The 14,602-nt window shown below is 36.4% G+C and overlaps 3 protein-coding genes across 3 annotated transcripts; 2 read left to right on the forward strand and 1 right to left on the reverse strand.

The window, feature by feature from the left end:
* Positions 1-2,440: 2,440 nt before the first annotated feature.
* On the forward strand, positions 2,441-3,026 carry LOC117934384. The gene has a single exon (XM_034856036.1). It carries the CDS (start codon positions 2,486-2,488, stop codon positions 2,891-2,893), a length of 408 nt encoding a protein of 135 aa, XP_034711927.1. The 5' UTR covers positions 2,441-2,485; the 3' UTR covers positions 2,894-3,026.
* An 864-nt stretch (positions 3,027-3,890) lies between these two features.
* LOC117904553 (probable calcium-binding protein CML15) lies at positions 3,891-4,866 on the forward strand. The gene has a single exon (XM_034817225.1). It carries the CDS (start codon positions 4,126-4,128, stop codon positions 4,606-4,608), a length of 483 nt encoding a protein of 160 aa, XP_034673116.1. The 5' UTR covers positions 3,891-4,125; the 3' UTR covers positions 4,609-4,866.
* Positions 4,867-5,374: 508 nt separating this feature from the next.
* LOC117904552 (putative phospholipid-transporting ATPase 9) lies at positions 5,375-12,157 on the reverse strand. The gene is made up of 11 exons (XM_034817224.1): positions 11,220-12,157; positions 9,608-10,959; positions 9,081-9,191; positions 8,525-8,801; positions 8,196-8,284; positions 8,001-8,109; positions 7,389-7,598; positions 7,166-7,291; positions 6,943-7,041; positions 6,445-6,636; positions 5,375-6,358 (listed from the first exon to the last, which is right to left on the reverse strand). The coding sequence occupies exons 1-11, from the start codon at positions 11,610-11,612 to the stop codon at positions 5,738-5,740; spliced, it is 3,579 nt and encodes a 1,192-aa protein (XP_034673115.1). The 5' UTR covers positions 11,613-12,157; the 3' UTR covers positions 5,375-5,737.
* Between the last annotated feature and the right edge of the window lie 2,445 nt (positions 12,158-14,602).

The following is a 14,602-nucleotide window of genomic DNA, read 5'->3' on the forward strand; positions in this document are numbered from 1 at the left end:
TTTTTTTGGTTTTGGTTCATGAATTTTTGTCAAATAAAAAATATTTATTTATCTGGATTTAGAACTTTTTTAATAGTGAATTTAGGAAATATTTATAGTTTTTCTAATATTTGAAAAATAAAAAAATTTAAGTGCTAAAAAAATTATAATTGCTACCAAAATTTAAGAATCTATTTGACAATGATCTTAAGAAGCACTTTTAACCTAAAAAATACTTTTGAAAAAAAATAAAAAATTTGTATTTGATAAGTTTTAGGAAAAACTTTTAAAAATTTTGAAAATTACTTGTAATATTGGGAAATTATTTATAGAGTTTTTTCATATAAACATTTGATAAATAATTCTTTTAAAAAATAATTTCAGAAAAAATATTTTATCTAAAAACAGTTAAAGTAAAACCATTGTCAAACATTGCGTTTGACAATAGTTTTATTCAAAATATTTTTAATGAAAATATTTTTTTTAAAGTGTTTTTAAAAGAACTATCTTTCAAGTGTTTTATTAGAGAATGCTATAAGTGATTTTTTTTTTTTTTGTCAAATATTTAATTTTTATAAAAATACTTTTTAGGTTAAAATAAAAAGTATAATCCCATATAACTTTCAATAGACAAAGTCTTATCCCATATAAGAATTTTACATTGATTTAGGGGACGTCAAAAGAAATTTGTTCATCTTGATTTGTGAGGGTTTCTTTCTTTTTTCTTCTATTTTTTTTTTAAATTGTTTTAACTATGAATTTCTATTTATTGAGAATGATTGTTCGTGATTGTTGTAGGTAACCATATATTAGTTATTTTATTGATCAATTTATATTCATTGACAATTGGGTTTGTTTAGGGATTGTTGTAGGCACACGTGAATCATTTTATTAATCAATTTATAATTAAAGATAAAAATGTGCTTCTAACTAATTTTTTTAGATGGAGTTTATTTATTTTAAAAATTATTTTTTAAATCTTTTCTTTTATCATAAACTTATTTTATTAATTTTTCATTTCATATATTATAATGAAAGTGAGTATATATTAAAATAAATTGGATGAGATCTTCAAGATGACATCTCTTTTGATTTATTTATTTATTTATTTTTAGTAGCTAGATTACGAAGATATCACTTCACTTTGTACCATTTATGTGCAATTTATACGTCAAATCGTAGTATTTGAGTTACTTTTCTTTTTGAAGAATTATTTATCAAATGTTTCTTTGAAAAAAAAACTCTGTAAATGATTCACAATATTACAAGTAATTTTCAAAATTTTTAAAAGTTTTTCCTAAAATTTATCAAATACATATTTTTATTTTTTTTATTTTTCAAAAACATTTTTTAGGTTAAAAGTGCTTCTTAAGATCATTGTCAAATAGATTCTTAAATTTTGGTAGCGATTATAATCTTTTTAGCACTTAAATTTTTTTATATGTGCAATTTATGTGTCAAATCCTAGTATTTGAGTTACTCTTCTTTTTTAAGTAACTCACAATTTTTCGTGGTATCAAGATTAATAAATATTTCTAACGAAATTTGGAACACACTAGGTTAAGAAAGATTGTTAGCTTAAAACATTTTACATTTATTAATACAAAAAAGTTTGTATGATAATTTTTATTTGAGCCAAGGTATACCATCAATTCTGTTCATATTGAAAAAGCACTTATACATTTAAATTTCATTACTTTGTACAAAGTTTGATTTTATTATTTTGTAACTTAGTTTCATTTTTTTTATTTATAAATTAATAGGCCTCATTATTTGTATCTCGGTTTTTTTCTTTTGTTTGTACCATTATTTAATGACGTAAAATTTATCAATGCGGTCTCAGTGATGGAGAAGAGATCTCAAAATGTTTAGTAGGTAGCTTTTTGATATCTCAACTTTTTCTATTTTTCTATTTTATATATTCTCAACTTCTTCTTTTACAGAAATTCAGAAAAGCACTTCAATTGCATCAACCAACTCCAATGGTAAGTTTTCATCAATTTGTTCAGATTGATGAGTAGATAAAATATTTTTATATTTTGTAGCATCTACATCTATTGTCTACAAGCATGCTTTGAAGAACTTCATGTTGCTCATCCTAAGGTTTAATCTTTGAGGCTCAGAAATTGATTCAACTTTTATATGAAAAGTTCTGAGAAGAATGATATTGTATATTATCAACTAGTAGGGAAGAGATCAAACAGATCACATGGGATTCACTTTAACTCCATGGATTCCCTGTATATATCATCTTTAAGAGAAGAAAAGCCTGGTTTTCTTATAGGCCCATGAAAATGTATGTATGCCAGCACTATATATAATCAAGTAAAATAGACAAAAATCACAGCTTTTGGGCTTTCCATGTTGTCCTCCACTCATACGCTTAGGGGCAGGCAAAGAATTGTCTACTATATACTTTGGTTCATTTTCATGCAGACTTGTACTGGCCTTTGCTCTTTGTTTCTCTATATATTAAATCTCTATAGTAGAGCTTAACAATTAGACTATGGCAATAACATCTCCATTACTGCAGGATCAGCAGCAGACACCAGGGTCAGTGCCAAATCCCCCACAGAAGACTTCAGCTGCTGCCGCCAGTTTTGGGAATATTGTGCCATTCATTGTTGTGATATGCATTGTGGCGGTTATCTCCATAGTTTCCTGTGTAGTTGGTCGCATTTACTCCCGTCGCGTAGCGCTATCAACTCCATTGCAGAGTGGTGTCAACATTAATATTAGGCCTGGAAACTGGGTCGAACGGATCAAGAAGAGGTTCAGGCGTGGAAAGGCTGGTGCTGTTGAAGTAGGACATGCGTCTGGTGATCAAACTGGAACCAATGATGGGAATGCTCAAGTTGAAGTTGCAGGTGGTAATGATCAGCAGCCCCCTCCAGGGCCTCCACCTCCAGCTTAATCCCATGTTTAGGATAGTTGTGTTGCAGATCAATAATGGTGGTTTGGACTCATTTTGGTTTGTTTTTGGACCCTTTTGTTCTTGGGTTTGATCCATTTATTTGCCAAACCTAGTAAGTCTTTGTTTCCACCTGATGATTTAGTGATCATTTTCAAACAAATGCATGCAGCTACCTATACATTTCTTGGCCTCCCAGCTCTATGATTCTTGGCATACATTTAGGCATTTATTCTTTATTTATTCATGGGAACATGCATACTTTTTTCATACATGTTCTCTAAATAATTTATTCATTAAGTCAAAGTCGGTTTCTGCACTTCGTCCCATCAGTAAGCCTGTTGAGAAGCTCCCCAGTATTTCTCTTCTTTATAGGTACAAGTCTTGATATTATATAGATAGAGGACAACTTGTAAAAAGAGAGCAGTGGCCGGCACAAGGCTGGGGGTGTGTGCCAGTGAGAATATTAATCTATATATCTACTGACTTTGCCCTAAATAATCCTTGGTTTTGTGGGTACCCCAAAGAGGGTTGTCTGATAAATTATCTCTATTGTGTCATACATGTATATTTTGAAGAGAAACCTAAGATTTGAAGCAGCAGTAGATGATGGGACTAGCAGTTGACTTAGCTGGGGTATCCTATTTTGAGAGAAGGTTTCTTCATGGGCCCTCAATTGGTTAAAGAATTGAGTAGACATCCACCTCTTTTGAGCTGTTTGGATGGTACAAGACTTGGATAATCCACCAAATTTTCCAGTGTCCACAGAATTGGTTACAGCTCAACTCTATCACAACATGTCAGAATGAAGAAAAAGGATAAGAAACACCATTTTTTTGTGACCCATTCTTTGTAAAATATGCTAAATTTAGATTTTGGGATGTACCCAAAATCAAGCTTTTGTTGGGTAATTTATCTAAAAATGGAGAACTCCTTGTATGATGAGTTTTCTTTTTTATCAATTCTACTGATCAGTTTCTGACCAAGACAGGGGATGGGTTATAGTAAGACCTGGAACAACTATTTTTAAGGAGGTTCCTTGAACTTACGAGAAACATTCAATGATTCATGGAATCTTCAACACCGATTTGTCACAAAAATAAATTCACCGACGCGCTTTCTGTTTGCAGATATTCTATGTAAACAGGACCCCCCTCAGGCCTATCACAATCCTCTTACTCCTCACAAAGAACCGCCTTCCTCTTCTCCTCCATCTTTGATTCCTATTCATCTTCATGGCGGAGCTTGAAGTTAATCAAATCAAGCAGCTAAGATCCATATTTTCGCGCTTTGACATGGACTCTGATGGCAGCCTGACCCTTCTGGAGCTTGCGGCGCTGTTAAGATCATTGGGACTCAAGCCCTCAGGCGATCAAATTCATTCCCTGTTAGCTAACATAGACTCAAACGGTAATGGGTCGGTGGAATTTGATGAGTTGGTGAGTGCCATAATGCCTGACATGAACGAGGAGATACTGATAAACCAACAACAGCTACTCGAGGTTTTTCGGTCCTTTGATCGCGACAGAAATGGCTACATTACTGCAGTTGAGCTTGCAGGCGCCATGGCTAAAATGGGACAACCTTTGACGTATCGAGAGCTCACTGATATGATCCGGGAGGCTGATACAAACGGAGATGGCGTCATTAGTTTTAATGAGTTTTCATCTATAATGGCCAAGTCTGCTGGGGACTTCTTAGGCCTTACTTTGTTATAACTTTCATCCTTGTTGCCATACACATCTTCATTATCATCATCTCTTTAAAACTAATTTTAGATGGTTGTAATGGGATGTTGTTTGTTTCTTGGAATTCTATGCACATCATTGAAGAGAAAAGAGAAAGAAACAGAGAGAACATGGAAAGAAATGATATGAATCAATATCCTTTACTGAGAAACTCTGTTTGGGGGTTAAGATAGAGAAATTGTATTTACACATCGTTAATTCAGAAACGTTTAATTTGATTAGCTTTTAGTTTCGTATTCTTCAAAGAATTTGGGGTTTTGAATTTGGTTTCCTAATCTCTTTAACTTCTAATTGTGGGGGTTGAAGCATTGAATGGGGTTCATGTGCCAGCAGGATGGGCATGGAGTCCATTTTGACTACACTTTTTGTGGCCAAATGGGTCATCCAAGAGGAGAGTAGATTAACATGGAGTGTTGTCCTGATCCAACAGTCCTTGATCCCCACCAGCTAGAGCTATATAAAGCTGTGATTGGCATGTGGGAAAGGTAGATCCCAGGAAATTTCCAACACCAAACCCCAGACCCCATCCTTTCTTTTGATCTTGGGACAATAATATAGATACCACCTACTTCAAAAATACTGGAAATTGCTTCCTTTTCTCAACTCCAGGATGCCATATTCCAGCAATCTTCTTAATTGTTTTTTCCTTTTTGGAACAAAGAAGAAAACAAAAAGTACAGGAAAATGTTGAAAGTTAGCAGTGAAGGTCCTCTGTCTGGTTGCTGAGAAGAGGAAAGGAAAAGGAGAATATAAATTTCTTAAAATCCAAATTGAGAATGTCAACATGGAGCTATCTTTATTGTAGTGAAAGTTGAATGGAAAAAGATGTAACACCCCTCTCATTCGTACTCTTTGAGAGTGAAAAGATCGAACATGGAGTGACTGATACAGCAATAGAAAGCGACAAAATATGGCCTCAAAGCAACCAAAACATCAAAATTAAAGTTCTGGAGCTTTGCACATTTTATCTTCTAACCAAAAGATCTCCCTTGATACCTCATTAGCCATGGGATACTCTCTTTCCTAGCAGAAATGGTGAAAGCCCAATTTCTGCAATAAATATATACTTGAGAAGGAACTGGTCCTTTGCAAAAGTGTGTCATATCTGCTCTGGAAGCTCCAATTTGGAGCGACTGAAACGTGCGGTATAACCTACTGTTGTGGATCGCAATGATCTCTGCCTTACCATTTGGCAATACTCAGGGTCCTCAGAGTGTCCGTCATTTCTTATCCATTGAATCATCTGATGATACATGGGGAAAAACCTCATTTGAATGGCAGCATAACTGAAGTATGGAAGGAGGGTGGCAACAGTTACAAAGAGTGTGACAAGCCAGAAAGATAGAGCTGGTGCACAGGCTTCAATGAAGACCTGGTAGGCGGTCGTGGAGATGTTGGGGTCCATGGCCCCATATACCAAGAGGAATATATACCAAAAAACAATGCTACCCCAGATGAAGACATGCTGAATTAGTGTGAAATAGTTGATGGAGAGTGCCATCTGACAGTTGACAACCCAAACCACGCATGTAAACATTACTGCCCCAAAGATTTCCATGCCAACCACCTCCCCGCCTTTGCGGAAGGCTTGATGCTCCATTGCACAGGCGCAGAAGAAGAAAATCAAGGTGGAGCTCAAAACCCCATTAAATGCCCAGCCAAGGATTCTGGTCCAGCTGAATAGCATATTCTGTACACCTTCTTGGTATAGCAGAGGGAACTGTCATAATTTATAGTACAATTAGGAATCATCTTTCCATTAAAAAGAAAAAGAAGAGGAATAGGTGTGTAAGAATATGGCTATACCTTGAGACAAAAGCGCGCAGCGACGTCTTGATCAAACACTCCCATGGCAATCACAGGAAGTGATGTGAAGAAGACGTTATAGAGCGACAAGTACCAATCATTGTAGGCAGCTTGACCAGAGAATGAAGCATATGCTTCAAAGAAGAAGAGTGTAAATCCAAATGCAATGTTTTTGTAGAAGAAATAGCATATCTGCCAAGAGCAAAAGTAAAGCAATTATCATCCATTTTCTTGGGTTGGGTTGGTATTGAAGGACAAGTAGCTTTTCAACCATTTTCTATGCAAAATCTTTCATTACTTCAATGAACCCAAGTGTGTCTCTGTGTGTGAGTTTTGTGGCTTTTCACATATATATTTTGATTCAGAGAAGAGTTGATATTGAAGCAAATATTGGGTTTAAAGAGTTGGACTTAAGCTCATCCACAAAAAATAACTTTCTAGTCATAAGCTATAAGAGCATTTGTATTATGACTTGAGATTTCCAGAATGAGATGTTACCATAGACGAGATCCGTCTATAACACCAATGTCCATGCACAAGTAGCAAGCGCTCCAAAAACCGGAACTGTGCAATTGCAATGTCACTTGACATAACTGCCTGAAATTTTGAAAGACATCATCAAAGATAGACTACAGAAGCCATGAAGTGAAACAAATCCAAGGATGTGAATTTACACATTCAAACGATAATAAACCTTAAAGAGATCCTTTTAAGCATTTACCTGCATTCCTTCAACCCCACTGATACCAACCCCAATATCTGCTTCTTGAAGCATTCCAACATCATTTGCCCCATCACCAATTGCTAATGTTGTGCTCCCTGTTTTTACTTTAACCAGCCTTGTAACCTGCAAGTTTTTCACGGAAAAAAAAAAATATATATTATGAGCATTTCGTAGACCTCACCAACAAGAAGGAAGTGCTTAGACTCATTGTTTGACTCACAAGTGCTTTCTGTTTAGGTGATGAGCGGCAGCAGATAACAGATGCACAGCCAATGGCTAGCTCTAGAAACATGTCCTTGACATCGTCCTCCAGAGCATAAATGAGTGACTTCCCATCAATGATCAAAGCCAATGCCTCGGAGTCTTCACTTGCTATGTTAAGCAGTGCCTTACCCTCACTTATCTGTTGAATGACATTCGCCTTCGCTGCCTGAAGAATCAGCAGACAAACTACCATGTCAGTACCCTTGTCACATAGGTTGCATACAAACAAAGCTAATCCCATCCCTATCACTGGGTTATTGAACTCAAGAGAGCTCTCCCTTCAATGATAAGAGTAATTCCATTGTTGAGCTGTTAAATATACAAAAAAGAATAGAGAACGAAGTAGTTCTTTAACAGCTACTACAACCCCAGATGGCCAAGAGTTTTGCCTAGTTGCCATTCCTTTTCCTATTTTCTCTTCTCTACCCAATAAAGCCTAAGTGGGGAAGAAATACCTTGTTATACAGAGGAACCTCTTTCACAAATTCCAAGAAAATATTGTATTGCTGCCTGAGTAATGATAGAGATGTTCATTGGAAACAGATCAGCAAAAGGAATTCACGATTACCTCATCGACAGCAGACTTATCCCCTGCTTTCTCCAGTGCTTTAATTCCTGGAGTTTCTGAATTTATTATTATTTGCTTCATTCCTTGTCTAAGCAAACTACAGGCAAACCTGCAAAATTTGAACATAGTCAGAAATTTATGGCCATTATACTTCAACAGCCATTGATTTGGAATGCCATTATCCACTAACCATACCCAATATTTATTGCAGTCTCCATCTTATCTCCAGTCAGAACCCATAACTTTATTCCAGCTTGTGCAAGCTTGTCAATGCACTCAGGAACCTATCCATCCCAACAGAGAAAAATTCAATCATAAATCCTGTACCCTCTCTGAAATGTCATCATTTAATGAGCACTTGAACATTTGGTCAGGACAGGATGTGTATATTTATTTATTTTTCCCATAATTTATTTATTATTTTTAACTATAAACACCAGTTTGCTGATAAATCCAAGAATTATTTATGTACTTTTATAGGTCATTCTACTTTGAAAGACTACCATATGCTTTTTAAAACCTACCCCATTTTGGAGTTTGTCTTCAACAGCAGTAGCACCAAGAAGAATCAAGTCTTTCTCAATCCTTTCTGCCACTTCCTCAATAATCTCCTCACGATCTGCACTGACTATGTTCTTGGCTTGAGAGAATTCCTCGTTGAACTCATTGTATTCTTCCTCATCAAGTTCTCGATATGCAAGTACCAAAGTCCTCAAACCAGCATCAGCATACTCATTAATGTGCAGCCTAGTCTGTACTTCAAACTCTCTTCCATCTTGAGCAAGCCTCTCAAACATGACACTGATCATGGTAAAGAAATTATTATGTGTTAAAGTACAAATAAAAGATGAACAAAGAACTTCAAGAATAATAAAATTTTCCATGCTTTTGCTTTAAGAAACAGTTAAAAGAAAGGAATCAATTGTAAGGTCCCATGAGATTGATACATGCTAGAAAACTAATATTGCTTAGCAGAGAGAGATAGACTCGGCCACTCTATTGACAAAACATGAAACCATTTGATGCAAATATAGGATCCGAAGCTCATTATGTTGAGAGTAGATGTTTCATTTTACAAACCTGTCAGCACCTTTAGAAAGTAGCAGCAGCCTTCCCTCCTCATTTCTTACAATCACAGACATCCTCTTTCTTGTACTACTGAATTCTATGATGTTCATAAGTTTGTATGTCCTGCAAAAATGAAAAAAAAAAAAGAAAAGAAAAGAAAAAAAGTCTTTAAACATTTAAATCATTCAGAAGTTCTCTCACTGCCTTGGGCTGATCATATTACAGAATAAAGAGATGCTGCTAACAGCTAAAATTTGATGGGTGAATTGACTTAAACATACTAAAGCAGCAAAAGATGATAGAAAATACTTATAGATGTGAAGAATCTATGCTGGGTTACCTGGGCAATGGCAATGAAAGTTTTGATGTTAGATTTCTTATCATATGGGATGCAACAAAACAGAAACCTCTACTTTAACAAGAGTCTAATACAATTATATGTTTTAGTAGAGCTTTGTTTCTCTGTTTTTCATTCTCTGAAACAACCAACATAAACCTGAAGTTCAAAATTTGTTAAGTTTTTAGTTCAAGACACTGACCTTGCAACCTTTGTGCCAGACATAGGATCCAACTCATGCAGCGAGATGCTCGTTTGAGTTCTTTCATAAAATTCAAACCCCAGTTCTCTTGCTCCAATAACAAATGCTGCCTCATCTGGTGATTCAGCTTCATAGGAGATTTTCCCTGTTTCATCATCCACTTCAGGTATGGCAGTATGACAGACTGCCAGCAACCTTAAGAAATTCTGAATGACATCTGCGCGAGGCTCATTAACCCAGTTACCATTTGTGATCCTTTCATCAATAAAATTATACCCTTTAATGGAAGGCTTTGTTTCAGTAATCTCCTCAACATTGTCCTTGTCTTCTACAACCTCCTGAGCTAAAGGCGTCTCTTTCCCCCTAGCCTGAGCCCTTTCGACCTCTGTAATTCCACGGCCATAAGCAGTCCCAGCAATAGAACACTTGATAAATTCCATTGAGTTGCAAGTCAAGGTTCCTGTTTTATCAGAAAGTATAGTATCAACTTGGCCAAGCTCCTCATTCAAATTTGAGGTACGTGCTCGTGCTGGCTTGTCACCTTCCTCATAGTACATGAGCGGATCCTGATTGATGAAAACACTCTGGAGAACTTTCACAATTTCTATTGACACATACAAGGAAATGGGGATCAAGTATCCATACAGCATAAGGGCAGTCAAGAAATGCAAAATTGCTGCAACTGGAGCTCTTTTTGGATCATAGTAAATTGTAGTATCATCTGGCCTCAGATACCATCTTGTCATCACTCCATTTTCTAGGTCCTCGCTAGTTGTAATCCCAAAGAAAACGGACCCAATGAAAGACAGAAGGACTAATGCAGAAAACAAAAGGTAAACCATTTTATCCATTCTTCTCTCAATTTTGCTTCTCTTTGATGGAGGTGCTGTTGAATTTTGAATAACCTTTGTGTCATGCCCTGTGAAGATGACCACCCCATAGATATAATCTGTGTTTCGTAGCTTTGAGTCCCTTAGCAGAAGCTGCTGAGGTGTAAGAGGGAACTGTTGTTCTTCCAGCTGCAAATTTCCAACAAAGGAGTACAAATTTGCATTTGGATCTTCACATTTAATGATTGCCCTGAAATTTTCAAACCTAGAGTCATCAAGTAAGTTTGCAGTTACATCGAGTGCTTGTTTTAGTTTCAAATTGGTTTCTCCATCAAGATTTGTAGTCTCAACATAGCAAATCGCATCGTCGTAACTTGATGAAAGCAATATGAGATCAGCAGGGAAAAATTCATCCTTTTCCACTTTCACTACATCTCCAACTTTCAAATCCATCCATTTAGCATAATCAAAAACACCATCACCGCGATGGTATTTAACCTTCCTGTTGTTCATCTCAATATCCTGATAACATTTCCAAGATTAGATCATGAAGCAGGGTATGAACTCTGGTAAACAGAAAGAGGAACATGCAAACAGAACTGGAAAGGTGAAAGAGAACAAAGAAATGACAGTGGAATGTAATTAGAAATGGCGTCATATAACTCAAAATTATTCAGTAAAAGGTTATTCTTTGCCCAAATTCAAACCCCATATGCATATACTATTAAGGAGAAAAAAAAGGATTAGAGTGACAGGCAAATTAGATTGCAGAACCCCATTACCTGCCTTTTTCGCCTCCAATCTTCCACAGCCTCCTTCCCCATTGTCACTCCCACCACAACAACAAGAGGAAAAACAGTACTGAAAGCAGAGTAAGGTGAGAGGGCGGTGAAAGACAAGATTGCACAGAAGAGGAAATATATGTTCGCCACCCGCCTGAACTGCTCAAAAAGTGCTTTTGGAAAGTATGTTGCAAGTGTGTACTTTGTAGTTCTGACATAGTTGCCTCCATATTTGAGCTGACCGGCCTCAAAGCACTCTGGGTCATTACAGAAGACTATCCTGGAGAAGCCAGGACCTCCAATCAGTGAGTGTTCACCATTGAATGATGCTCTCCCACATGAGAAGGCATGGATTCTACCAAAGTGTTGCCTTTTTCTTCTCCCACCAGCCATTCTATGCAACCATAATCACTATCCCAGTTCTTCAATCACAAACTTTGCTTTTTCAAAATTGAAATATCTTCTGAAAACTTCAAGTTTTTCGATGAGTCCTCAACACCCACTAGTCCAAAATTGGATTCCTAAAGTCCAAACCAATTCCCAGGAAGGCTACAAAACTCATATAGAAGTCCAAAAAAGAAAGAAAAGGCCTGAGGTACTTCAAAATCCCAAAACACCAACCTGGACCAACCAAAAGAACAGTAAGAACTTGAGAAAAAATTCTTGATCCAATTGTAACCTCAGGCCTCAATATGAAAAAAAAAAAAAAACAAAACAAAACCCAGAAACCAAAACCCTTTAAACTTCAAGCCCTCAATTTAAAATTAGCAAATGATTCAAACCATGTTAAAGTTTCTATAAAATTGAAGAGAGAAAGCAACAACTCCTCCTCCATATTTTTTTCCTTTTCTTTTATCAAATATCAAAGGGGAAGTAGTTGTGGACCAAGACTTGTATGGATATGTTTGACTTGCAGCTAAGAAGCACCAGAACCCAAACGTGCAAATTTCATATCTAGACAGCCCTTGGTACAAAATTTCAACTACCTGAATTACCCAGACTGAAAAACCCACAAAACAGAGCAAATTCATATGGACTCAGAACCACAGCTGTACCTGTTAGAATTTGCACCACATTCTACTTTGACTTCAAATAAATTTGTCTTTCTTGTAGGATTAGGAGTATTTTCCTTGTAAAACAAGACATGGGGGCCTAGCTTAATTTAATGAATAAACACATTTCCCATTCTGCAGAATTTATTTCCAAGTTTCTGAAGTCTAGAGAGGAAGGAACAGTGTTCATAACAGATTCATTTATAGTTATCAGCAAGAACAAACTAAAAGAAAGTGAAAAATTGATATAAAAAACTCAAAATGTCCATCTTTTCTCTAAGTGCTTCATTATTTTTAATTTAAATTTATGTGAATGAAGAGTGTGAGTTTTCTTAAAGCAACATGTAGCTTGATGAAGACAGACACCACTCTCATCTCAGTCAATTAAGAGCATAGAAATAGATACATGTAACTCCCTTGACAATGATAGCTACAGTCTCCCCCTATAATGGTACAGGAAATATAACAGAATTTCATGGCAACATGGATGAGTTTTTGCAAAAAGGAATAGGGTTTTGATTTCTCAATATAAGTGTTTTTTTTTTTTTGTTATAAACACCAAGAAAATAACTATTTTTGTTACTTCCATTAATTTAATGCCACGGTGTTATACTTTTTCAAGTATTATTGTTAAAGAAGAGGGCGGAGGAGTTCATTAAAAAACAGATGATAAAAAGTATTATATTTTTATATTTATTTTCAAATCATATTTAAAAAAAAAAATCAGAGGAGTTAGGGTGAGTTGGCTTAGGCTGGATTGGAGCCTTGACTACTAGAAAGAATGGAAGATCTGCAGAGGATCAGTTAAGTAGATTCATGGGGGGTATGTGGCAGAGTCCCAACAAATTGGAGTGGCAAAAAGAAGGAATGGTAGGTGAGTAGAGAAAGCCAAAAAGGGGAAAAAGAAAAACCCTGATTTGGAGATGAAGCTCTAGATGTGGGTGGGTCATGGCCACATGCAATAGCTGTAAATGTGGCTCATCCATGTTGAAAGAGATCTGCCCCTCCCCAATTTATTAACTAAATGCGGCCTGCTGCCTCCTTACTTTTCTTTCTTTCTTTCTATCTCCTTTTTTTTTTTTTTTTTTCGGTATTTTGACTCTTATTAAAGTCATCTCCGCCAGCTTTTGGGTTTGTGCGTAGATGGTGCCCTTCAATTATGGGTACATTTCACTCATTGAATGGTTGAATGTAAATTTTAATTTTCCCTTTTTTTTTTTTTTAGTGCCTTCACAAGGTGCCCACAGTTCCACTCGTATCTGTGTGCGTGTTGGTGCCATCTGATCCATAGTATGCTGTAAGTTGTAACAACCCAACTAGAAAAACTGGAAGGTTAAAATGATTTGACTCATGGGGGGGCAACCCATCAACAGAAGCAATCTGAGAACTTGGGACTGGCAGGGATCGTTTGGTAGCATAAGTTGACAATTCATGGTGCAGGTGCCATGTGGTGAGCCAACCTCTTGAACTAGAACTAGGAATGCGACTCTTAAGGGTTAGGCCCCAACAAGTCTAGCTAATAAATATGGGTCATGGTCTAGCATAAGAGTAGTTGGTTACGGGGGAGAGAGTTTGAGAATTAGTTGGGAAGTAGAAGGTGTAATTTTTGTTTTATTTATTCTTTCTGAGGAAGTGGATTTAGTTTATGAAAATAATGGGTTGAGATACATTACTTAATGAACAATCTTCTGACACAACCAACAACTTCCTATGGTTTATGACTCTTACAAGCCTATCATGGCTTTAGATTTCGTGGGAGTGATAAATTCAGGCAGAGAATGGAAAGGAGATAGCATCTCTGACCAAACACCTGATAATTTTAAGTTCAAATTAGACCACCCAATTGCCAAATGTTAAGTGATGGTTGTAGGGTACTAGTAAAATCAACTGCTCCTGGCCACATATAATCAAAAAATGCCTAGGGATGGTGAAGAGACATGGCCCATGGGCACATTTGTAATGAAGGTGGGTGAATTCATCACCACAAAAGTAGACCATGGGGAGACTATACAAGTGTTCAAGTAACAGCTGTACAACTGGTGGTACTCTGGAGGACCAAGGTTCTAAAGTATTAACATCCAAAACAGGACAAATATTTAACTAGATACTGTAGAAAGAGGCCATCAAATATCTTACCTAACAGTTGCCTTGTGGGCTCGCCAACTCATTTCTCCACCCAGGATTCTAATGCCTCCGTATGCTAACTACCTCGTAAACTCAAGGGGGGAACTTGCCTTTTCTTCAGACCTAATGTCTATTTCAAATCAACAGGCGGGATGTGGCTGTGTTTCTACATTTTTCTGTCAAATCCATTGTGGGTCTGTCAGTCAG

Source organism: Vitis riparia, chromosome 17 (assembly GCF_004353265.1).
Source record: "Vitis riparia cultivar Riparia Gloire de Montpellier isolate 1030 chromosome 17, EGFV_Vit.rip_1.0, whole genome shotgun sequence".
Lineage (NCBI taxonomy): Eukaryota > Viridiplantae > Streptophyta > Magnoliopsida > Vitales > Vitaceae > Vitis > Vitis riparia.

Excerpts from the sequence above, each read along its gene's own strand:
- LOC117904553 (XM_034817225.1), top strand. The coding sequence starts at position 4,126 with ATGGCGGAGCTTGAAGTTAATCAAATCAAGCAGCTAAGATCCATATTT.
- LOC117934384 (XM_034856036.1), top strand. The coding sequence starts at position 2,486 with ATGGCAATAACATCTCCATTACTGCAGGATCAGCAGCAGACACCAGGG.
- LOC117904552 (XM_034817224.1), bottom strand. The coding sequence starts at position 11,612 with ATGGCTGGTGGGAGAAGAAAAAGGCAACACTTTGGTAGAATCCATGCC. Across the intron at positions 7,042-7,165 it reads GTGGGGTTGAAGGAATGCAG|GCAGTTATGTCAAGTGACAT; the intron begins GTAAATGCTTAA and ends TCAAAATTTCAG. Across the intron at positions 6,637-6,942 it reads ATAGACGGATCTCGTCTATG|ATATGCTATTTCTTCTACAA; the intron begins GTAACATCTCAT and ends TGCTCTTGGCAG.